Source organism: Gymnogyps californianus, chromosome 3 (assembly GCF_018139145.2).
Source record: "Gymnogyps californianus isolate 813 chromosome 3, ASM1813914v2, whole genome shotgun sequence".
Taxonomy (NCBI): domain Eukaryota; kingdom Metazoa; phylum Chordata; class Aves; order Accipitriformes; family Cathartidae; genus Gymnogyps; species Gymnogyps californianus.
Window position 1 is genome coordinate 64412019 of NC_059473.1, and position 26290 is coordinate 64438308.

At 36.9% G+C, this 26290-nt stretch overlaps 1 protein-coding gene across 1 annotated transcript in view; it reads left to right on the forward strand.

The window, feature by feature from the left end:
• Positions 1 to 1207: 1207 nt before the first annotated feature.
• Positions 1208 to 26290, forward strand: part of HBS1L (HBS1 like translational GTPase) — a 65004-nt gene continuing 39921 nt past the window's right edge. The window contains exons 1-4 of the mRNA XM_050894630.1: positions 1208 to 1283; positions 4628 to 4693; positions 6665 to 6802; positions 9098 to 9292. Coding sequence (XP_050750587.1) covers positions 1241 to 1283; positions 4628 to 4693; positions 6665 to 6802; positions 9098 to 9292 — 442 coding nt within the window. The 5' untranslated portion in view covers positions 1208 to 1240. The remainder of the gene's footprint in view (positions 1284 to 4627; positions 4694 to 6664; positions 6803 to 9097; positions 9293 to 26290) is intronic.

A 26290-nucleotide genomic window follows, 5' to 3' on the forward strand; every position in this document is an offset into this window, starting at 1 on the left:
TCTGACCCAGCAAGACGAGTAGCTGTACGGATGTTCCTTGATTCCCTGATCCCTTGGCACTGCAACAGCACTTGCAGGCTGAAACTCGGTTTTAGATGGTGCCCACAGTGATGTTCCAATGAAGTCAAATTAAGACCTGCATGGAGTCTAATGCTTTGACGTTTTGCTGCTTGACACTGCCAATAGCAATGCTAGTTAATACAGTTTGCCTTTACCTACAGCCAGCTCATTTAATCCTGGCCACTAGTCAGTCACTGAATTGTAATGGCTACTGGTCACCAACAAGCCAGGTCAGTTTGAGCTGTTTCAGATCCAGAATTGAAAAAAACTTCTAGTTAATTTCAAAGCCTTTCAAACTCTGCTCCTTTGGTGGTACACAAATATGGAAAGAGTATTTTGAGAGCGTGTTTAAATGAGCATACCCTTCAGTGAAGTTAGGCCAACCCAGAATGCTATGCTATCATCAATGATGTAACTGTTTTGAATCATTTTAAATACACTTGCTTACATATGTGCATGTATGGTTGCAGCAGTTGATCACATTTTGAGGTGTGAATACGGATGTAGCGATGAGGGTTACACTCAAATGCCAAGACGGCACCTGACTGTAGGATCAGACTCATGGCAGCATCAGTAGCAGGGTGGTTGGATGCCTGCACTCTCAGTGTCGGCTGCAGCACTGTGAAGACAGAGATGTTTCCCTGTCGGGAGACAGGTGAGGTGTACAGGCGTTACCCCGGGCCGGGCCGGGCCGGGCCAGGCCTGCGCTGCGCGGGGCTGAGCACAACGCTACCGGAGGCTCGACGGCAGAGACCTCCCAGAGCCCGGTGTCGCAGTGGCTGTTCCCTCACAGCCTCTGAGGAAGCCGAGGGAGGCTGAGGGCACAATGCGAGGTGAGGGGCGCAGGGCCTGCGCCGAGCGGCCTCCCCAAACCCCTCAGCCGCGCCGACCGGCACGAGGCCAGCGCCCGCCGCTGACGTGGACAACGGCCCGGCGCAGAGGCGGAGCGCGAGCGGCTTAGGGAGCCGCCCCCCCTCGCCCCGCGCCAGCGGCCGACCAGGAAGCGGCCGGGCGAGGCGGGAGACGCCGCGCATGCGCAACAGCGCGCAGAGAGCGGAAGGGTCCCCACGGCGCATGCGCAGGGGGATCCCGCCAGGCCCGCCGGACACCAACATGGCGCCCTAAGTCCGCCGCGCCAGCGCCACTGCGGGCGAGCGAGGCGGCTGCCGCCGCCATCATCATGTCCCGGCACAGGAACGTCCGAGGCTATAACTACGACGAAGGTAGTGGCGAGCAGAAGCCGGCGGCAGAGCGGCAGAGCTGCAGAGGCCGCCCCGGACGCCGCCCCAGCCGCCGGTCCCTTCGCGCCTCCTTTCCCCCCCTTCTCCGGCCCGCGCCCCTTCCCCCGGCGGCCCCTTCCGCCCGGCGGGGGTGCGCGGCGGTGTCCGCGGGCGGGAGGGTGTGCCCGGGCCCGTACGGGTGGAGGGGAGGGCGCGGGGGGCTGTCAAGGGCGGTGGGAGGGGAGAAGCAGCCCCCTCCCCTCCGCGGGGGTTGGACGAGGCTCCGTGCGAGGCCTCGCCCCGCCCCTCCCCCCCCGCCCGTTTCCCGCGCGAGTGGCGGGTCGGGCCCACGTGGCTGCGCCGCCGCTGCCCTTCAGGGCCGTCTCCTGCTGCCGGTGTCTCCCGGGAGCTTCCACACGTGGAAAGCGCGGCCCTGTCGCGCAGGCCAAGCCGTGGCGGGGTTTACCTCCGTTGCCTTAAGCTGCCGAAGTTGGCCGCTTTTCAGGCGGGTGGGAGTGACTTGAAAACCAGCCTCAATACAGTTGAACCCGCCCTTCTTTCGTCTTGTAAAACTTAAAAGGTTGTGTTCCCAGTCTTAACTCTAGCAAATTGTTGCTGATGTTCGGCCATGATAATAGATAAGAGGCAACAGCTGTTCCTTGCAGAAGAAATGTAGTTCTTAAAGACGGACTTGAGCATCTAAGGAAGAACCTGTTTTTCAGACACCTTTTTTCATGTTTTACTTAAGCTTGCATGGAATGAACGAGCTCTTGTGTAAGAACTTGGCTGGTACCTGCAGTGCTGCAGCTTTCTTTGTGCCCTGTCCCATTAACTTAGGCAAACTGTAAATTGCACCCTTTTTTCTCAATGGTTTTGTTTGTGTTGGCTTGGGCTGTGGAAAAATGGACACGCTTCCAGTTGGTACTGGTATTTTAAAGAACTCTTTGGTATGGGAGCAGCTATTTTTGTTGCCTCACTTTGTCAGATTATATACAAAAATTGCAAGAAATACTTCTGCCTGCCTCTGGTCTTTTGCTGTAGAGTGGACAGATGTAATGTGTATATGTATTACAGTAGCACAAATTGGGTTTTGCACTGTGATCTTGGAATTTTTGGGGAAGTCATGTAAATCCATGTGAGCCATGACATCTGTGTGGCCTACCTTGCAGGTTTTACGAGTGCAAATGTACCTAATATAGGCAAAATCTTAGACTGGATTGGGGATTTTACTGCTTGCTTCTTTCATCCTCTAGAGATTTCCTTCATCACAGATTGGTTGAAATGTTGATTTCAGCTGAATCTCTGTCATCTGTGAAGTTGAGTGCCCAATCTGTAGAATTCATTTCAGTGTTTGTACACTCATTACAATCTCTTTTAATGAGGTTGCTGAGATACATAGTAATTTGCCATTACTTAAGCCATATGAGGCTTAAGTTGCTATCGCTATTTGAAACTTTACTGTTGCATTACACATCAGGTTTAGTTAGAAGTGTGTATATGTGTGGTCTTTATACTTACACTGTATGCTACTTCTGTAGTCACATACAATCATTTCTGTCCCAAATGAAGTACACTTTTGTGTCTTTTTTATTTAATATAATGCTATATGTTCTTTTTATGCCACTTAGGATTCTGTAATGCTTTGTCTGGCACAATTATTTGTCTCCTTTCTGAAGTAAATATTTGCAATATTTTTTGGTCTCCTTTCCTAGGAAGGCTTCTGAGGCCTTAGATCTTGTGGCCTGCCTTTGACCATATTCTATTTCTGCTCTCTCCTTTTTGAGGTATTGTGATCAGAACTGAATGTGATATTCCAGCTGAGAGTATATTGGTGATACAGCTGTTGATACTGTGGAATGCTTCTGTGGCTTCTGCTCCGTTCTCTGTAATTTCTGTCATTTTTTAAATTATTTTTATGGTCAATGCAAGCTGAACCGTTTTCAGAGGTGTCTTTTTCTTAGTCTGGAAATTAAACCAGTATGGGATATACAAGTGATTAAAGTAATGCACACTGACAAGACTTACCTTGATTTCACTTACTACTAAGTGTGAATGTTAACCATTTGCAGAAGTTATCTTGGAATTCTCCTTGACACTCTCCAAGTATTGGCCAAACTACAAAAAGTGTTCTTACCTTGAAAAAATTGTATACCTCTTCTCTAGACTTAGATTAATTGGTCCTAGCATGGAACCAGGGGATTGTGTGTTCTTTTCAACATGGTTAAAAAGTAGATAACAATGTGTTCTTTTTTTAAAGACAATCAATCAAAACAAGCCTGTAATATGTTTTTTTTTATCCTGTGATACTTAATTTCCAAAGTAACTTCCTGGGTCTTTCACTAAACTTTACATACACTTGTGCCAGCCCTTTTAGCTACTGCTTTTGGTTGGCATTTTTTTAGAAAATTACAGTGGATTATAGAGTTAAGTTTACTTTGATTTTCATGTTCCATGTTGAGAGATAAATGAACCTTTCATGCCCCAAATTCTGAGCCTTTTATAGATGGATACAGTGTTTGTAGTGTCCCAGTTCTGTGGTCTGTAAGTTGATATCAGAGTGCAGATTTTTTTTAGCTGTTAGCTACTTTTTTCTCTCACTCTTTTAAAACAACAAACAATACATATTATTTGTGAAACTGCCAAGTGTATGCAATAACATCTTTAAAAATATTTCATTACTTTTTTCATGTATTTCATTATTACTTAGTGAAAATTACAAATTTATTTTCAAGATTTACATAATACTAGGATATTTGGGGGGGGTAATTTACTTTCTCTTTGTGTTTTCTGATAACTGGGGACAGTATATGGCTATGTTTAAGTAAGTATATAAGATTCTTGCTTTTTGGCTGAAACAATTCTGCGTATTCAAAGGGAATTGTGAATTGTGTTTTTGCCTTGCTGAACTTGAGTTGAAAGGTAGGTGGCTGTGAGGATAGACCAGAGAAGAAAGCTGAGTAGATAAGTGTGGAGTAGAAGTGCTGATCCTGAGTTGTTGGAGTAGAGATTGTAATTGAACTGTCTGTGGTTAAGACTATTGAGAGGTCAAGAAGAAATACGAAGAGACTGTGAGGGCAGCCTTCCAAAGGAGATTCTGAAGGAGGAGGTGTGAAGCATGGCAGCTGTTGAAAATTTTCAGCTTTCCTAATGAATAGAGTATTAAATGTTAAAATTCTATTATTGTAACTTAGAATTTCTTACCTAGGTAAATAAAGAGTACTTAACTGCACTTCTGGAATGCTAGAGATGTATAATTTCTTAAAACCTTGTGTAAAAACTACCCTTTGAGTTATAATATTAAGTATTTAGAAATTGTGCACACTAATCTTACTGTTTCTGCTTCATAGATTTTGAAGATGATGATGTATATGGCCAATCAGTAGAAGATGATTATTGCATTTCTCCTTCAACAGGTTAGTTCAAATGATTACATACAAGCATTGTCCATTGATTCCTGCTCTGATATTTATTTCTATAATAAAACAATATTTAAAAGCTAGTGAAACTTTGGAAAAGTGCCTAGCGGCCATAATCCTGTTAAAGTCAGCTAGGTAGTGTTAGGCATTGTACTTTTGGAAGTCATTAGACAACTGGGCACTTCTTCAGTCATACAAGTATATTATCTTGGGTGGTCAGAATGTACTTGATAATGTAAAAATCTGGTTTATGGGAATATGTTCATAGTCTTGAAACATTTGGTATCTTTCAGAATTGTTAGTAGGATCTAGCTGGGCTTAACAGTTATGATTATGCACTTGGTAGTTGATGTCTTTTACACAACTTTGAGTAAATGTGGGGCAGGGAGTCTTATTGTGGGATGCAGCACTGGTCCTCACTGGCTTCTATTCTCATGCAAGATCATGTGGAGCTAATAAGCCTTCCGGCATTTGTCATGTTGCAAAGTAGGTATAAAAATAGCGATGCTGTGTGCTCAGGTAAGACGTAATTGCAGCGGCTCAGCCCAGCTGAATTCAACCCAACTGTAGAACCATTAGTTTGTGTTATCCAGTCAAATCCCTGGCAAGGTTATCAGTTCAGGGTTTCCCCAGATTTGGTGGCAGTGTTTTTAGAGCTGAGTAGGCCCTGAAAATAGTATGGCTGATGTTGATGTGAAGCTGTGCTACTGCAGGTAACTAGGCTGGATCTAAATTCACTGTGACTGTCATGTAGTCTGTGACCTCTGGCCACAGGTACTTGAGTTAATTAGGTCTTTAAAATTCTGTTCCTCTGTCATCTTGTTGATTTTAGATAAGCGAATCTAGGTGTGTATTTTTATTATTCGTAGTCACATTCCCTGATTTAAATTCAGATTGTCTTGCATTCAATTTCTAAGTTTAATTGCTAGAATTTTTCAGACCTTTTCTAAGAGTTAAGGTAGCCTTGTATTTTGTGATGTAAGTGTGCAATGTGTTTACTTTTTAATCAAGTATAAACTGCTAAATTGCAAAACTAATTCTTGTTTGTGCACAGTAATTTTCTTAAGAATTCTTTTTACATAAGCTTCATTTATAAAATAATCTGATATAGATTGTATAGCAATCTTTTAATAATTGCTTCAGTTATGGTGATTGAATATGAAATGGTATGCATTTGGGAGACGGTTGCTAAGGCTATACTACTTAACTTCTGGATATACATATGCTTTCAGTATGTATTTCAGAGCTGGGAAGAATATTACATAACATAAGGAAATTTGTTTACATTATACTTTGTACATTTCTGAGAGTATCTAATGACTGGGGCTCATGTTCAGCAAGAAGTTTTATCTATATATGCCTTAATGTGTTGCTAAATCAGAGTGGAATTATGCACTTGTTTGAAGTTTTGTGTGAATATACATTTTAACTCATGGGCTGTATTTTTAATGAAATTCCAAGAAGAGAAGAATGTGTTCAACTCCATTAAGTTGTTATCAGTAGTTTGACAGTGCCATACTGTAAAAGGAACGTTATTTTCATACTAATTTTTTTTTTACTTGTAACTGAGGTAAAAAAAAAAAATTGTGGAGTAAGGTTCTGAAGACATTAAGCCATAGATGGTAATTCGGTATAGAAAATACTATTTTTCAAACCTGCAGTATATTCTTTTGTTTGAATACTGAACTTTGCAGAATTATTGCATTACACGGATACGAGGATATTGCCCAGCCTGTGGTTTCACTGTGATGATCACTTATTTATATTCTAGCATGAGCTGCTGTATGCTCCGTACAGTCTTCAGGTAGTAGTCATACAGTAGTGTCCCATCCCACTCCCCCCTGCCCCCAAAATCACTGCAACAGGTCAGTGTCCTAACTTTTTTTTCCCTTTAGATATGTTTTGTCTTTAAAGGAGGAAAAAAGATTTGACTTTTTTTTTTAATACTTTGTTTTTTACCTAATGCAGCAGCTCAGTTTATCTACTCCAGACGAGACAAACCAGCAACATTTGCTGAGCCGTTAGAAGAAGAATATAGCTATGAAGGTACAGATGATACGGCTGATTATTGTACATCCAATCATCAGTTGACTGAAGTTGATAGAGGTAATTATAGAAAATAAATAACTCTCAGAGCAATCTCTTTTATGAATTAAGGACTTACTAAAATAGTCTTAAATTAACATTTGTTACTTGACTGACACTGCTCGCAATTTCGTAATGTTGTAGAACAACACCCTTCATGAGCATAGCTTCAGTGGTGGTTCTTCAAGTTTGTAACTACCTTTTGTATACTACTTGTAACTTGGTTGCGTATGTTGAAATATGTTCTTAGTTTCTCATTAGAAATAATGAGATTTGATATGAAATTCAGACATAAGAACAGGTGTACTGGCTCAGGCCAAGCATCCATGTAGCTCAAGGTCTTGACTCCACAAATGGATGCTTAGGGAAGAGTATTAGAAACAAAGTACTTGTAGAATGATCTTTTGCTTGTATTGCATTCCAGATTATGGCAATTAGCAGTATTTGAGAGGTTTTCAAAGTCATGCATTTCCTTGAAACAGTAGCCAATATCTTTAGATACCTGTATCCTCTACAATGTTTTCTTACCCTGTTTTGAGTTAATTAGACTTTGGTTTCCATTCAGTCCTGCAGCCGTGAATTCCACGTTACAAGCAGAGTTCCGAGCTGAGTGGTTGGGGAAAAAATACTTGCTTTTGTTTTTTAAACTTGCTGTCTGATAGCTTAATTACATGCTTTGTGAAAAAGATTCACAAGTCTCTTTCCTAAGTATTAATAGTTAACGTAGTTTTTAATGTTTTGGACGTAATCAGGGTTATTTTTAAAATATTGATAAGCTCAGAGTAAAGTGTGTTGGTGAATGAATAGACAATAAAATGCATGAATGAAATTTGGTATTTAAAACAAGTTGCAGAAAATTCAGACGCAATAGATAGAATAGAAACAATCTAGATTCCATGTCAAGTAAATTGGTAGAAGCTATGCTAATGCATAGACATATAGGTAAATATGATAAATTGGGGTGTAATATACATGTTTTTACAGCAGGAAATAATGCTCTAGAGGGCAATTTGAAAGAATCAGCCAGTATGTGGATACAGGTGGTCTAGACAATACAGTACCCTGGCTTTTCAGAATGCTTTTGACAGACTCAATCAGTTAAAAATTGATATTGGAACAAGAAGGAAAGTAATATTCTGGACTGAAAAAAGATGGAAAAGAAACCTAGAAATAACCATTTCTACTGTGAAAACAGCAGTGGTCCTACAAGACCTGTTATGTTTGGTATAGTGTGCAGTGTTGGCCATTAGTACAAAATTACTGATTGCAGTCAATCTGGCTGCAAAGAGTTTGGCAAGATTGTCCCTGTTGAGTGTTGGATAATAAAATGGCCAACCAGCACATTGTGTAGGGCTCTGCCAGTACTTGTTTTGCAGAGCAAATGTCTGGGGAACATTGATTTGCTATTTGGATTATGGGTCGAGGGTGCTCATTTAAGTAACCTTGAGGAAGTTGGAATTCTGTGGTGTTGAATTCCCTTAGCAAAGTTCTTTAAACATCACCGTCTTTGAGGAGGTGTTCAAATAAAGAATCTGTAGTTGTCTTCCTGTTGTTCAGTTCCTGTTTTCTAAAATCTGAACTGACAGAAACTGTGATATTCAGGAAGATTTTCTTCTGTTCTCTTGTGTTTGTATGTCTGATCAGCACGCTACTTCCGGTAAGTGGCAGCCTGGTGAATTTTCAGTCTCTTGTTGTGTGGCAAGTCAAGACTTAAGAAACTTATCTTAGTCAAGGCTTATACTAGTTGCAGAAATATGCTCCAAAGAAAATTGATTTTATCAGCCAAAAAATGTATTACAGTTTTAGGAAAGGTAAAGATTGCAGGTAGTTTCAAACCTGGCGTGTTGATCCAGAGTTTTCAGTTGTTAAGGCCTGAGGCCCCCCAAAATGCTGTTTGACTTTGGGTGTTAATTATAGCATCTGTAAACACTTAAAATGTGCTGTTCAGTGGGATTCCACATTGATTTACTAAATTACTTTGGATAATTTTAGGGTGATTATTTGTATTTCTTCTCTGCAGTGAAGATAGTTAATTTTACAACATCAAAGTATTTCAATATTGAGGCTTTATAGACTAATAAATAGTAGTCAGTGATATGTTCCTTATAGCAATATCTGAAATTAGTCAAATATTCTGCAGGGTTTGGGAGCAAAGTTTATCATGGTAATAAGTGAGATTGAAATTAATTTCTAAAGGTTTTATCTCCTACTGTGATAATTTTCTCCTGTTTTTGTTAATCAGCTGTGTGGTGCTAGTGGTTAGGCCGCTTAAGACATTTTTTTGTACAGCTTATAACAGTAATATGTCTCTTTTAGCCCGTCTTAATTCATGCCTTGATCAAATGAGAGAAGTTTTGGCAGAGTCTGTACCAGAGCAAACAATGGTGCAAGCAGTACTGGATAGTAAATTTGATGTACAGAAGGCTTTGGATCTTGTGCTTTCACAAGGCAGTAAGCAAAATGTGAAGACCAAGAATGAGGACACTGTGATTGTAGGAAAGACGACAAAAGGTATACTTCTATTTAATTGTTTACATTCAAGATGATTCATTTCTATGCACAGTTTAATTTTGGCTTTACAAGCTGTGAAGATGCTTGTTATTGCATTAGTCATTTATTAGAAAATTAAAAAAGACCAACTTACTCTTCTATTTCTGTGTTCTAAAAACATTTAAAGGAAACAGTAGCTTTTCTTGAGCTAGAAGTCAAAATAAAACCTTAGTGTCAGCTTAAATTCAAACTGCAACCATCTGCAGTTCACAGTAAATTTCTGATTTCTAATATATGACTTAACTAAATGAATACATGTCCTAAAAGTTGGTCAACATCTTTAGGTTTTATGCACTTCCATTATTTGTTTAGTGAACTGACATCTCCCATCCCCAATACCTCCCTTTGTTTGGTAGTGTAACTTTCTTATTTTGATTTATGCTTAAATTTTCATAATCTTTACTGGCGTTCTTTGCTGATTCTTAAAGTTCCTTAGGTATTTCAGCAGATACCCGTAATTTAATTGTAGAATATTGCATATCTTTGGATAACACTTAGTAATTGAATGCCTTTTCATGTTTCTTCTTGATTTTTTTGTTGCTGCTGTCTACTTTAAAAAAAACTGGATATTTCATTGTGACTGCACTTCCATCTGAAAATTCTTGGCTATTGTAAGGTAAGGAGACTTACTTTGTTGTCCAGAAATGTGTGTTGATACAGACAGTTTCTCTTGTGCAGTAGAAAATGTTGCTGACAACACCAACAAACCTGGGTTTGGAAACTTGACAGCCAAAAGTGGTTCAGCTTGTTACTCTTTAATTAAAAATGACAAAATGCTCCTTAATGCTGAAAAATCCAATATACCTTCATCTGAAAGGAAAGGATTGAAATCCTCTTCACTTGTTCTGTCATCTTCTTTCAGTGATGATTTGTGTAAAGGATCGTTTTGTGAACCTGTGAATAAACAGGCAGAGAATCAACTACCAGAAAGTGCTAATGCAGTAAGTTCGATTCCTGACAGTGAAGATGTTTACTTTAGCATAGGAAGTAACCCATCTGGAAATTCTTCCTTTAAGAAGTTGGAATGCAAGGAAACACAGGACTTGAAATCCTTGCTGATGCAGAATGTGGTTTGTGATTCTCTGAGTCCTGAAGATGGCATTCCTCTTGTTTCCTCAAATACTTCTGATTGTAATAGTAATGCAGATTTTTACAGTCCTCCATGTTTAACAAGTGCTTTAGGAAAATTGGCTCTTGATAACGAAGTCAGTCATACTGTAAATAGAAAGAATGAACTTCTTGAAAATTTTTCTTCACTTGTGCAAAGTAGAAAACAAGAAAGCCCCTCTTCAGACATGGCTGCTTTGCCAGTGTTAGGGTCTGGAAGTACATCATTGGCTGACTTACTTCAGGAGCACCAGGAAAGCAGTGCTAGCCACTGTTATTCTTTGGCTGATCTTTATACCCAGTCAACAGCAAGTCTCACTAATATGAAATTGGGAACCTCACCATTATCACAACTAGTAAGTCAACCCCAAACTTCAGGTGGGATGCCAGAGCTAACAGGATCTTTGTCTTCTCTAGCTCTCTCTAAAGTTTCTCCACTAAAGGAGGTTGAGAATTTATCACTCTCGGATTTAATAGCAGAAACTATTGAAATAGATAAAACTCAACAAAGGACGGACTTCCCCATGCTCAATGTAACTGAATTGAGGCCCTCTAAAAGAACCAACATTGACTTAAGTGTCCTTGTAAAAAATGCAGCTGTATCTGCAGAACAAAATGTGGTAAGACAGTCAAATGTCTTAAGCCTTGAAACTAAACTTTTAAAAGAAAAACAAGGAAAAGGTTCTGTTTTTGCCAAAACAAACAAAAAACCCAGAAGAGGGCTTACTCCTAAGAGGCAGGATTTCTCCCTTTCATGGATGAAGGCGCTGCGTGCAAGACCTTCAGCTTTTGCTTTAACCTTGTGTCTCCGTTATCCTCCAAAAGGTTATAAGCGGCGTACAATTGGTATACATAAAGCTTTCCTGTACAGTAGACAAGTACAAGACGTAAAACCCAAGGAAACTGGTCCTATAATAGCCATAACACCATTTGACTTCAAATCAGCGTCTCCTGATGATATTGTGAAAGCTAACCAAAAAAAAGCTTTTACAAGAGAGTAGGGGGGGGTGGGGTGGGGGGGAGAAAGAATCAGTGTTTATATCTTAGTATATTAAAAACAAATTAATTATATAGGACCTATTTATAGTACAGAATTGAATTTTTTTATTTTTTTAATTGACGTATTACAGTTCTCACTTTGGTAGCAAATTTGTATGTGAACTTATAAGCTGTTGCACTGAATATCTTTATTTTTGCCTAGTTTTCACTGACAATTTAACATTTTTAACTTTTGCAAAGTCTTGAACTTTCGTATGTAGATATTGTATGTACAAAATTCTATAAACACCATTAGACTTCTTGAAGCATCTCTCTAGGTGTTGAAGATACAGTTCATTGGGAAGAACACTGAGTTGTTATTTTGTAAAGTAATTTAGTTTTCCTATATGGTGTATAGTTTGGGGAGCAGGAACCTCAGTTTATATTATGACTGTTTTATTAAATGTTCTTAAAGTTAGATTTTCTGATGAGGTATGTTATTAAACTGCCAGTCTTGTAATTGATACTTCCAGTCAATGTCATTATGGTCTTCTATCTTTATACTGATTACAATATTACAACAGAAATACCTTTAGTTTTTAAAAGCCTCACTAACCTCAGGTTTTGACAGTTTTACTTGTGGTAGGACATGTATAGTTTTTGATAGGACCAAATTTGTAGGGGAACAAGCAATTAAAGTTGTGTGCCCTTCCCCCCCCTCCAATCAGCTGTCAAAACATGATATTCAGAATTCTAAACCAGCTATTTTGTAGGTATATTCTTGTTGCATGTATTTCATGAGAAGTTTCACTGGGATTCTATGGTTTATTCTGAAGTCTTTCATAAAAGTATTGGAATAACAATTCTTTCAACTTCAGCATGAGAGTCTTTGCTCAATGGAAAAAAAAATTCAGGCAAAGCATAAGTGCCGTTTGTGTCTGCCTCTTGGCTGTTTTGAAGAAAGCTTCCTTTAGTAATGGAAATATATTCTCTTCTACTGTTTGCACCCATTGCTGTTACTTTGACTCTTTAGATGGAAGATCAGAATCAGGACATTCTGGACTTATTTTTCTAGCTGATAATTACCAGATTCTGGTGTCCCTGTTAGTCAAATTAGTAACTGCATGTATGTTTCAACTTTCCTTTTAGTACACATTGTTACTTTTAATATATTTCCGATGTCAATGTCAGTATTTTAGATCCTGAACAGCAATAAGTGCAATAAAGGTACTGCTGCAACTAGAAAAATACATTTGTTCATATACTGCCGTACACTTATTCATGCTAAACTTGGCAGCTGGTATGGAACAAGTAGATACAATTTTATCTAGTTTTAATCTCATTTTTGTTGCGCACGTTACATCAAAAAGAAGACAAAAAATTTAGGTTTATTCCTGACTTCAGATTGCACTACAGTTTTGTTTCTAAATAAAAATAAAACATGTTCCAGTGTGCTCAGGTACAAATTTCATGTTCTGTATGTTTTCCTTGTTTGTCTAGTTGATGCTATTGTCATTTAGGACTATGAGCAGTGTGAACTCTGACCTCTTGAATGAAATTAATGTTTCTTACCCTTACTAATAAAAGTTTTATATAATGCCAGTGCTGCAGTGTTTATGTTCTAGTCGACATGTTAATCTAGTCATCTGTATCCTTACCTGTTTTGAGTGACTTAAAGCATTGAAGTGTAAATAATACAATCCAGTGTACATACTATGATCTGGTAAGTTCATGAGTAGGAGCATAATTGATTTATTTCCTCAGAAGACTTCCTATAGAATTCTGGCTGATACTGATTGTATACTGGTTGTTTTATTAATTAGTCTTAATAGCAAATTCTGCTTTTTGAACAATATGAAATGCTTTTCAGTGATCAGTTTCTCTGTAGTTAGTCCAAATATTAACTTCCCACTGCTTAAAAGTCCAAGTCTGTTTTTCCCACGGAGGCAAAATGTCTTGTTTGGAGAGTTTATAATTAAAGTTCAGTTTTTCCAAAATTGTGTGTATTCTTCTAGTAGAGAAATTCTAGTTTTTAAAAGTAAAATTTTAATGCAAAGTTTGGCAAATTTAATGCAGATTTAATGCAAAGTCATGCCTGGTATGTTTTTGGGTGGTTTTGCTTTCTTATGTTCCAGATACTCTTGAGGCCCTAATTAATGTAGGTAGAGATTTCTAATACATGCTTTTTTTTTTTTTTTTTTTAAATTTTCATTGAGTAGCTTAATTTTTCCCTCTAAATCTTTTGTCTTATTCTTGTTGAACTTCTCTTTGGTTTTGGTCTGTTTTCTCATTCCCCTGGCTGCTCTTCTTTGCATAAAACTTCTTAGCATTTTTAGTAATTTTAGAACCTGAACTGGACATACACCTAAATGTATGTCCTATGGATTCCATTGGAAAGTGTGTACAAGTAGTAGGTTGCAATGTGTAGTACTTGGAGGTCAGTTTTGCCATAGGTTTCATGCAGATTAAAGTTCGAACAAGTGACTGAAGCCAAAGGGCATCAGCATTATATGTTTATTGCGGATCTTACTGTGGGATTGATACCTTAGTAAACAACTTTGGATCTTGTTAGGTAGCTAGATTTTCATATAGAAATACTTTTTCATTTGCATTTGTCTCAGTGTTGTTAGTGGTCTTGAAGAAGCAATACATGCTGTTCAGTATATAAGGAGTAGAGGAGGGATTTTTCTTCAGTTTGGAATCCTGAATCCTGAAGTGAGTCTTGAATTAGTACAAACCTGCAGGCTGAACACTGCAGAAGGTGCCTAACTGGTGGATAAACCTGAATTCCAATTGATTTTCAGCAGAGATTTTTTCCATGCTTGGAAAATTTTACAGTTTTGTTTTTATAAACAAAAGGTAATGTGTTACTATATTTGCTTTTTAAATGAAACAGGTATTTTAATAATTTGCTTAATTATTCCTTAATTTCCTTACTGAGAACCAGGTTTGTGTCATCAGTGAGAGGTTTGATTGTCTTGGAATACTGCATGATATAATGGTATATGGCATTTTTGTATAACACGTCTGTGTTTGGCCTTTGCACTGAAGTGTTTCTGCCTAATGAATGTTAGAATTCTTGTTAACTAAATCTGTCTATTTTATGCTTAGCACAGTGAGCTTATTTTATTGATGTATGTCTATAACTTTTTCCCTCCATTTTGCAGCTATTGTGTATCTTTGTCTAATACGGGTTAATTGTGTTATTTGTTTTGGAGTTCACATATTAACGTTGCAAAGTACTTGTGTCTGTGTTTGCATATGGACATAAAAAAGATAATATTACACTACATAGACATACTACTTCTGGTATTCAGACTGTATGCTCCTAAGGTATTTTGTACGTTAAATTTATTTTGTACACAATTTTCGAGTGGCTGCTGAATATTTTTAATACAGAATTGACTTCTGGACGTTGCTTTATGTACCTAAATAAAATGCATATTCTTAAAGAACTGACTTAATTACAATTTCTTGTTAACTTATCTGATAGAAATAGAGTTGTGATTGAATGTTGTATAATGATTGTATCTGTTGTGGACACAGGCTCCAGTTCTTGTCTGGGTTTGCATGGGCATACTTCTTTCCATGGAAGATTCCTTTGGAGAAAGTGAGGCAAAAACTGGCATCTACTAGTGTGTCTTCAGATATCATATTGAGGCTCCAGTTTACTTTTGGTTAGAAATGGATTTGAAAAATTTTTTTTAGGTCATTTTGATAGCATTTTTTTTAAAGCTTATTTGGATCTTCAAAAGGAAAGGGTATCAGTGAAATAAGAAAAAAACCAACTGTCTGAAGTTAGTTCTCTTTGTTACAGTAGAAATCAGAGCTACTACAGTTGATTTCTTAAAATCAGCGTTCTTAAAATGTCTCTAAATACCTGTTCCATTTTTCTCTTTTAGGTTTCCTTTTTCTAGCTGCTATCTATCTGAACTTGTTTTGGAAAGCCAGGGCAAATTTGAAAGTCAAAGTATGAGAAGAGTAGGAAAATAACAACCCCCATTGGGATATCAAAAATGATTGATGCATTGTACCCTTTGGGACGTGATTTAACGTAATTATATTTAGCTGTTTTTTAATTACAACAGAAAACACTTTTGTTTTGAGAAAAGTATAGAATGTTAGGAGCATAAGCTTCAAATTTAAAAAAAACCTATGGGATTAAAACTTCACATACCTGGTTTTTACTTTTTATTCAGAAATAACTATATGAGTAATTTCTCATTGAATTGTTCAGACAGTTCTCAGGATCTTAAGCTTCAGAGGCAGCAAGCTACTTGAATTTCTGGAACTGTTGCACAATAATATTTCAAAATCTTATTTCTAAGAGACTAACTGGTGCAGTGAGGTAGTCTTTGCAATTTTGTGTTTTGCCCTATTTCCTCTAATCATGTAATTCAAATACATTTTTCAGTAATCAGCAATTTCTGAAAATCTACACTTATGCAAAAAGTTAAAGCACAACTACTACTACTGCAAAAATGAATAGCTGTACAAAAGATTTGTATGAAGATAGGATATAGGTTGTCTTTATAAAATGTGTATATCGTTTATTACAGTTCTTTATACAAGGGCAGTAGTTTACATTATACAGGGGCAGTAGTTTAGGGTTATACACACAATCATTCACATCTCTTTCAAATCTAAAGTGCTCAGCTTTTCAAAGTTGTTAAAACATTTTTGTATTAAATGTTGATTATGAATTGTGGTTGGGAGAAAAAAACAAAGCAAAAGTTTCATCACATTGTAATTCATGCAGTAAAAATAAACTTCCTAAAGTGCTGAAAGGGGATGCTTCTCTGCTTTTTTGTTTCTTTGGAAAATGAGTTGAATTTTTATGGATAACTTACATCCTCTTTTGGTTTGTGTGAAGCGTAGACAGCTGATAAACTGTTAAGTAGATTTTACGTTCAGTTCACTGTGTCCAGACTGCTATTTAGATGATGAGGAAATGTTGTTAGTCCGTTATCTATACTTCTGTGTGCGCTAATGGTTTTGACCTTAGAGGATTTTCTGTGGGGAAGTAAGAGAAACTTTTTTTGTGAAACTGGTGTGTTTAGTCTGCACTAGAAAACAATGTGATAAAACAAAAATCAAAGCCAATGGTGATTTGTTTGTTTATTTCTTGAAGCAAGCTCTTTTGTTCTTCCCAAATCGCTATCTTAATGCAGTTCAATGGGAATGAGTCTCTCTTTTAGTATTGCTGTACTATACAGCCAGTTACTCCTTTATGCAGACTGTTTGTTGGAGTATACATTTTTACCAGAAGTAAAAGCTAATTGCAGTTTGTAATTTTAGGTGATTGTTGAGATGAACAATTCTTATGAAATGGTTCATGGGTTTCTGGAGTCTGTGTCATCATGGAAGTGGTCTTTATCTGGTTTGTGGACACATTACATTGCATGCTTAAAAATGGCCCATTAAAAATAATTGTCAGTGACTTCTGAGGTGTGTCAGTGGTTTGTTGGTCAAATAATTGATTTGGATTCTTAGTGTTGGTAGGATTCCTTTAGAAAATAACCCATTGCCCTTCTCTACAACTGTCTGGTAATAAAATGACCAGATGACTAGAACCCATAAAATGGTTGTAGTCTGCAGAGATTAAAATGATACATTTTGAAAGAGAACTCATGAACAATTCGTTAAGTATTACAGGCTCATGAAGACATAGTGAAAATTGTCTTACTCTTTGTAATGAAAATATGGAGATTTTAGAGAAGAGCTGCTTGTGAAGTATTTACTCATCATCATGTCAATGTATGGAGGTAATAGCTGATGAAGATGGACATTATTTTAATATTTCAGTTGGCTATTTTGAGTCTTTTTGTCCATAAAATCAAAGAATGAAATCTTAATTTCTTTTTAACTGTTGACATATGTTCTTGACATATGTAGCATTTCTCAGGCATCCTTTGCTTCTATCTCAGCAGTGGCTATTAGTGATGTTCAGAGATTGCAATTTGAAATGCACTATTGTAAAAAGTTTGGTTTCACTATAGTCAAGAGAAACAAGGATTTTTCTTTGACGAAATTTAGCTGATATGAGTTCTCTGAGAAACTTTTCTTAAAGTTCAAATTTCTAAAAAATGTTTATGTGAAAATGGTACCCTCTTAGTCAAAAGGATCTGCATTCTGTGCATATTCGTTTCATTTCTGCTTGCCTTTTCTGGCTAAACTACGTTTTCATTTCTTTTTGCCTGTGTTAGTATTGCAGAACAAATACAGATACTGGTGAGTGAGCTAGATTCTATTCCATTTCGGGCACCATTAACGGAATTGTTAACCACTTTATGACACTAAGATTTTTGATTTTAGTGATGCATGAGCAAGAAGGAGGTCAGATGTCTGTAAACGTGCAGTCCTTGCAGGAAATAAAAACTACTGTGAACTGAGCATGTTTGTTGTTGGGGTAGCAAGGAATCTAGTCTTTTTTTAATGAAGTCATTCCCGTAGTTGAGCTATCTTTGGGGGGGCACTGGCTATTTTGTTTTATGGTAATTTCTCAGGAATAGCACCAAGAACAGGGCCTTTATAGGGCTATATGTATAAATATTTAATAAGAAACAAGCTTCACAGTAAAGAGTCAAATCTGAAAGTAAGGCACAGGAAGTTGAAAAGCCTTACTCATGATATGCCAGATAATCTAGGAATAGAGCGCAGGTCTCAAGCTTATGTCTAATTTTCTAAGTATTGGACTATACTACTTTGCTTGCAGCTGTTAATAGAGAAGCAGGTATTTCTTCTGGCATTTATTTTTGATTTATGATTTTTATTAATACTGCATGTATTCAGGTTTTTGACGTAGCTATTAAGACAGTGTGGGCAGTTTCAAGAATACAAGCCACAAGTAAAATTAGTAGATGCTTAGCTTGCATTTTGTTAATGTTGTTTATCTTTCAATTTTCTAGAATTCTTTTTTTGCCTCTCTTGTATAAATATCTTCCTTCATTTTTGCTTTACACCAGTAACAAATAAAGAAAAATCCCACAAACATCACCACAACGTGCCTTAATGTAATTAACTTTTCACTCAGTTGAAAGCAGCAAGGTTTGGTTTTGGTTCAGAATGATGGGCGCTTGTCAGTCCATGGACAAATACTTACTTGTCTTCTGTCTTTTTATGCTACAAATGGACACTGATAGCAGTTGCTTCCTAGTGCAAAGTGTCAGAATGCAGATTATTGTGCTTTAACAGATAACTTTTATCACTTCTGCTTTGTGGTTAATGGACAAGTGAAGTTGGGAGTCTTAAATGAAAAAACAAACAAACTGATGCTTTTGGATTTTATTTATAGGGAGAATTCCAAAGAAATCCTGGAGGAGCAAACATTCTGAAGTTTAATGGTGATGTACAATATATTTTCCTTAGCTTAGAGTCCCTCAGGTTTTAATTCCATTTATCATACTAGGCTCTAATACTTTGATTTCACACATTTGAAAATCCATTATTTATACCCGGGTAGCTCAGAAGAAATTTTTGTCCCCAACCTCAATTGGCTGTGCTAACTTTTCAGTAACATGAGAGTTCTCAAATGCCTGGTATAGTGATGAGAGCCCATTGTACCTAATGATACTCAGATATGGCATGTATTCAGTCTGTGACAAAGAGAATGTGTTCTTTACTGAATGGAAATCTTTGAAATCTGACATGACTGATGATATAGTTATATCTTAAATCATGGAAAGTAATGAGAATTTAAGACTTCCGTGTTTTGTGTAAGAAAAATATATACACAGACTTCGAGAAGTTACTGAATCTTGACACTGAGGTACTGTGTGGGTTTTAGAAAGGAAGTGGCTTATTTCAGGGAAAAATGTGTCACCAGCAATGAAAAGCTTTTTAAAATCCTTTGAGATACCTTTTTGAGATTCTCCTCATACATACTGTACACCTACACTGGAAAAAGTGACACTCCAGGCTTTTTCTGAGTGTTCTTTTATGGTCCTTTAACACTAGTTTGGTTTACTTTTTTTCGGACAAAGTGTAAACCAATACAAAGTCAATCATTTTCATAATTGACTATATCATGTATGAAAGTTGAGTGTTTTGCTTGGAAGCTAAGAGAGCTTAGATAAAACTAAAAATGATTGTGTCCTTTTTAGAACTTTGGGATTCCAGAAGAACCACAGATCCTGGGGAAACAGTAGCTCCACTTGTTCTTACAGTGGCCTTCTATCTCAGTCCCTTCAGGTCATGGTAAAGATCAACCATCAATTGGTTTTCTCTGGGTCTTTAGAAGGTAAAGTGAAGAATTTACTAAGTTCTCAGATGTGATTGCTGGAGTGCCAGGAAGGTATGGTTGGAGTCACATTTTTTTAAAATCCTGTTAAGTTTTAAGGATGAATGATTGCTGCTGTAGTGCTGTTTATCAATTTAAACATTGTAAGTCCTGCCTGAAGTTTGCACTTGAGTAGTCAAAGCAAGGCTGTTGACAAGGCTGAGACAGTAGTATTTCACAGTTGTGAACCAATGCGTTTCAGCTCTAGAAACTAGTAAGACATCTAAACATTAGAAGTATAGGTGTATCAAATGCCAAATTGTGGGAGCAAAAGAAACGGTTTAATATATATCAGTTACTGATGAAAATGAGCTTGAATGCTAATAGGAAACACGTAAAAATTCAGAAATGAAGTTAAAAGGTAAAAGCCACAAAGGTGTAAAAATGCAAGTTTAAAACACAAAATTACTTTACAGTGTCTGTTTATGCTATGTATCTTTCACTGCAAATACTATTGTTCCTTCCCTGTAAAATCTGTGTTATCAATACCCACTTTATTTCTGTACTGTCTTCTGGATGTGTTTCTGCAGTATCATACCTTTTTTTTTTTTTACTGTGTGTGATTCAATATTGTTATAAAACATATTAGTGGCATAGTCTAGTGTATTACGCCACATACGTACCAACAGAAATGCCACCCACCCACTACTTGTGTGCCTCTATTTGCACCTGAACTGGTTTGTTCTTGGGTGACAAAATATTATCAGTTTTTCGTTATGTTAGCTTCTGTATTCTTTCATAAAGCTAGCATTTTGGTCTTCAGAGTGGACAGTTACAAATGCTTGAAGTACCAGGTTCCTCCCTTCTGTTATGACACTTGAAATGGCCACTGAACTTAAAACTCATGAGTCTACTGTCAGAATCCCTGGTATAAATTCATGCTTAAAATGCCAAAAGATTGGAAAACTAGGTAACTTTAATATGGAAAATACCTGTGTCTCCAGAAGCTGTGATGCCCAATTGGCAGAGACATGGAAGAGCTTTGACTGGTTGTTGCTTCAGTTCTTCCATATTTTTACTGCATATAAAAGCTCAGCCTAAATGGAAATTTTATATCTAATTAATTCCAAAATATGAGTTGAAGTTGTTTTGGGTACTCCTTGTTTGAGTCCTTGTTACCACTTTTTGTGGTTTTAGAATCACATTTTCCTATTTTTAATGTTTTCCCTATTGCTGACCCACATAAACAGGAAAATGACTAACTTTGCTTGTCAACTAGGCAAGATGGTGAAACTGCGTATACACCAAGTGCTATGCTTAAGTTGAAAAAAGGAGGAAAAATGTCACTTAAAGATTTTAAGGGAACATTTTTCAAGGCAAAAATGCGATTTGAATTGTATGCTTTCAACGCTATTTTTCTGATAACATGTTTACGAACAAACTATTGTAAGGTTGTGGATGCTATCTGTGTGCTTGCCGGTATTACTGTAAATGTGAAGTGTCTAACTACTCTTTCACTGCATCAGGGAAGAGGAAAACATTAAGCAATGAACTTGAGTCCATGCAAGTTCCTGTCTAAAGTCACAATAGAGTGAAATGAACTGCTTCAGACTGGCAAATGAACTTTTCCTGGCATTCATCTGCCTCTGATAAATCTTGCAAAGCTTACTTAAAACTGAAGGTTATATTTTACTGTATTCAGTTTTTCTTCTAAACTCAGATACATGGCTTTTTATAAATCAGCTCGTGTCTCTGAATGATTTCAGCAATGAAGAATAGAGCCTTCAGTGCTATGTTTCATGTGACATCTATACATAGGTTGTTATTTTCCGAATATAGGTCTCCCTTATTCAGATTATGGCAATGTTCAGTCTCCATTTTTTCCTAGACTTAATTAAACAAGTTCATCTTTGATAACTCTGGAATTCAGATGTGTTTGGCTGGTGCCATTAAAGTTCATAGGTAAATGTGGAATAAAGAAATTTTCAGAGTAATAATATATATAAATAATGCAAGCATAGATAAGTAATGCAGATAATGTAAAACACGCTGCAATTAAAAAGGGAAAACTTAACTATGGAAATGAATGCATTTCTTAATGCTGAGGGGTGGGGCAATTTTTATAAAAGTTTCCTAAATTTTAATGCAGAACAGATTTTTTTTTTTTTTTTTTTTAGTGTATTTTGTGCTTCTCAAATGTATGTTGCTATGTATGTCAAGTAGCTTACTTTTACCTTGCTTACTTCAGTTTGGCCAGTATCTGCACTTCTTGCAATGGTTTCCCAGAAACACAATTAGAGCTTAATACTAGGATTTTATATCGGTTAGCTACTGAAAGTCCTACTGTCAGCTTAATCGTCTTAATTAATGTTAGATTAACTAAATCCCTAATAATGTCCATTGTTGCTGGTAGCATCCATAGTGTGTTTCTTATGAAATGATGTCTTTCTGGCGTATAATCTGTTGTAGCTAAGTGTTTGTACAAACAGTGTGGTGTACAGTGGTGGTCCAGGAAAATTGCCTTCGTGGCTTTTCAGATAGCTTAAGATTTATCTCTAAAATTGTAGTAATAGATGTGTGAACTTGTTTGCCGCCTTTTTTTTTTTCTGCTAATACATTGTTTTTAATACTGCAGAAGTTCTGGACTGCGGATAATTAAGTACGCTTGATCAGCCTACTGCATTGATGCAGCTTGAGTTTGTTTTGCAAGTTAGATTCAGAAATCTTTAGCAGTTTCACACCTAGGTTTCAAAGATTCTTTGTCTTTAAATGTGTTGCCACTAAGACATTTAAATAACAAAGAATGCTAAAGCTTTTCTTTTTCCATATTCTTTGTATTTTTTAATAGCCATTGCTTCCTCTGCATTTTTGCCCTTCCTCAAACGTACTCTATATATGAACAGGGCAAGATAGCAGTGTGGCAAACTAATTCTGTTTATGAGGAAATGAGGAGAGTGCCTTCAATTAGAATTAAAGGAAGCAGCAAAAGTAGATGTTGAAGCCTGTTGATATTACAGAGAAGACAAAATTTGACAGAATCGAACTAGGAGAAACTTATGTGGCAGTAAAGTATGCCTTAGTAGTTTCAAACTGCTTAATCTAACAGCTTGCATCTCAAGCCGTGCTTTGAGAATGTGGTCATCCTCTGCTGTGGATGTATTTAGTTATTATTTGTCTTTTGTTAAAGACAGCTGCTGTTGAGTAGGTTTGTGTGTTATCTATTGAACTTTCATCTGTGTAGCACTGAGGACAAAACTGAGATTGTACTCTTTTTTTTCCAAATGGCAGGAGTTGCTCGAATTTAGGAGGTACATACAGAAAAAAGTCCTTTACAGGACAGTAATATCTGGAAAGTGTACCAGCAAGAGCTGCTAGTGGTGATGTAGCTAGCTATATCAGAAGAGCTGAGCTTTGAATCCCAGTAGTAAGGTAGAATAAAATGCTAGTTCTCTAGAATAGTTATGACCAGTCAACGTCTCTTCCAGTACAGAGCAGTCACATATGGAATAACACATCTTCATACACCCCATTGTTATGGACATGGTACCAAAACCTGGTAGATAAAAACGTGACCAGACTTTAAGCCTCATTTCCCTGTTTTTCTTCTGGTGTTCCACCATGAGTGGAAAATAGCATTAAGAAGAGGAGTAAGACTCTGGATGATGATGGGAAGATGTTCTGATTTTAAGTGGTACCTAATATAAAAAATAGGGAGAGCACACTGCTGAATAATAGCACATTGTAAAATGTAATCTTTAGTATTGAATTGGCAGGTTGCGAGCACGTTGTAGAAATGTTTTGTTTGATGGTGCACCTGCAGCCTTTGGTTTCATGATGTAAGAACACATTGAAAACAAAATTCAACTAGAAGGAGGAAATCTGAAGTGTTTTCTCCTGGTGTTATCTTTTCAAAATTGACGTTGAATGTCTACAGAATACTTACTGTCCCATCTACATAGAAATAATTTATAAATATAATTTCTTTTTAATAGTCTTAAGCTGAATTGGATATAAGAAAAAGTGTTAAAACTTCAAGTAGTGTTTCTGAAATTTCTATTGCAGAATTGTGATCCTGCAGTTAAATTTTTTTTAAAAAGCTACTTAATATTTTGTAGTTGAGGAATAATGGAAAATTGATCTAATGGCATAAAACACTACCCCTTAATCTGAAATCTTGGAACAGTTAAGGAGGGGAAGAGCAGGTACTTGATCAATATTAGCCTCTAATTTGGAGGAAAAAACCAAAGGAAAACCAGCACCTTGTTAATTATTTTGCTTGGTTTTGATAAGTGTATGTGTTTTGCTTCATTATTTTACATTTAGTCTTAGTAAATGAGTACTATAAAAGGTGTATGTTCACTCAGCAGATTTCCTTTGAACAGATTGTGTGAAATGTTCAACTTTAGCTAATTTACATGTGCAAAGGAGAACAATGCATTTTTAATGCCTTTTGTTTCCAGCTTGTCCTTTCTTAACATTTATTCTTTCTGATACCTTAAAAACAATGAAAATCTGAACATGTTTAACATTTTTCTCTTCGAAGTAATTGTTCCAGTGGCGCTTAAATGTATGTATTAAACTATTTAAGATTCACAGTTTTTTAAAATAAACTCAGTTAATGTATCATTTAAGTTTTTACAAGGTTGTACATTTCCAGTAGCTTCTTAAGTTTTGGATATTAATAGACTGGTTGGAATAGCAAAAGGGGTAGGACTTTCAAGTTGCAGTGCGTTTGAGCTATGCTGTTCTGTAAAACCTTGTAAAATATCGTATCTTCTACTCTATCCTTCATCTCTAATACAGCTCTTTTGTAATCAGGGGCTTATCAGCTGCTAGATATGGAAGTTATTCTATAGTTTGGGCTCGTCAGCTATCAGAGGTGCCTTTTGCATCATTCCATCAGCTTTGTTATTAGTTCATGTGAGCAGACATCTTGGTTTTTTTCTTTAAAAATTTTATTTACAATAGTTAGCTACTTATCTTAAGTAAGGCATCCATGTGCACAGCTACAAATACTTGCTCTGAAAAAAATTCCCATTGTCTTGGGGGCACACGTGCAGACACTGTTCCGCTAGACTGCCTTAAAAAGTGAGAGCACCTATTACATGTAACATGCTAGTTCCTATTTCACAGCTTATTCTTGTTTCTTCAGAAGCTTTTTTCCATCCAGAGTAAAAGGCATTGCTTACTCACTGAGCTGGAGGCCTTGCGTAGAACACCATTGTTTCTGCAAACCAGGCAACCTTGTAGAATGTCAGTCTTGTGTTTTACTGGTTTTATCTTCATTGGAGCCTGCCTTCCAGCATCATTATTTCCATTCTGGTGAATACTGTCAGCTTTTTCCTTGTCCGTTTCCTCAATTTATTAAGATCGCTCATGGTCAAGAAACACGAGCACTGAACTTTGTTCTGTGACAATTCGGAAAATTACTGTGTCTACTTTCTTTGGTCAAAATAATATCTTCTGATGATTTTTATTTTGGGTTTTATAATAGCCAATAGTTTTCATGATATTACAGGGTTTTTTGGTTGGCAACGACTTTTTGTGTGTGTTCTTGTATCTAATTGTAGTTTTCAATATAGAGCGTTGCTGTACTCTTTGGTACGTTGTTTTTTATAAGAATATTTATGGTTCATGTAGAAAAAGTTCTGTAACTTTATTTGTGTTTTTTTACCTTAGTATCTTTTTCTTCAGTAGCAATTTTCTGTCTTAATGGAAGCAGAGCAATGTCCTGAAGCAGTTCTTGTAGAATTCAAGTCTCCACTATGGTTATGGACTGTAGAATTTAACTAGCATTTAAGTATTTGTACCAAAAATGTGAGATAGGTCTGCTTTGAGTTCCATATATGAACAAATACTGAACATCCCTCACAAAGATGGTTGTTTTTCAACTGAGGCTCATGCCCAAAGCTGATTAGTAGTCTATAGTGAAATAATTTTTAATTGGAAGAGTGTAGCTTGCCAAAGTGTGGAAAAAAACAACCAAAAAACTGTCAAGAGTTTGAACATTTACTGTGCTATGAATGATATACATATCATCTACAGTTTCTGCTGGTTATGGTAAGGACTTTGTACCTAGTTTCACCATAGCCCAGAGAAGTGCCCTAACTACTGGCTTGGGAAGGTGTCTCCATCTCTATTGAGTAGGAAGTGGTGGGTGTGGCGAGGATGATCAAGAAGTCAGTTTTGTCACGATGCAAAGTAAAAACGCTTGAAATATGAACTGTTCCACGTAATTTACTACCATCTTTTCAGTCCCATTTCTGTTGGCAATCCCGTACCACCATTCCTACCGTCTTTATCTTTAATGAAATTCTAGTGCATACTGTCATTTCCTTTCATCTTCATTATAGGTAAAGCTTTCAAAATTGGAGTCTTTGGCTGACTTTTTGTAAAATATCTGTCTATCTCTTGTCTTTTTAAGGAAAAAAACCACAAACTAAAAGGGGACGTCTCTGAGGATTTGCTATTTAATTACCATAACCTTGCAAGCAGAAATGCCAAAGTCAATGTCAGTCAGTGAGTCTGTCTCCCTTGTACTCATGAACAATTCCCATTTTTTGTTATTAAATGCATTTGTGTTTCAATTTACAGTAAGGGCTGGGGATGTGTGTATATGTAGCGTTCACAATAATTGCTGTACTGCTGGACCTTGA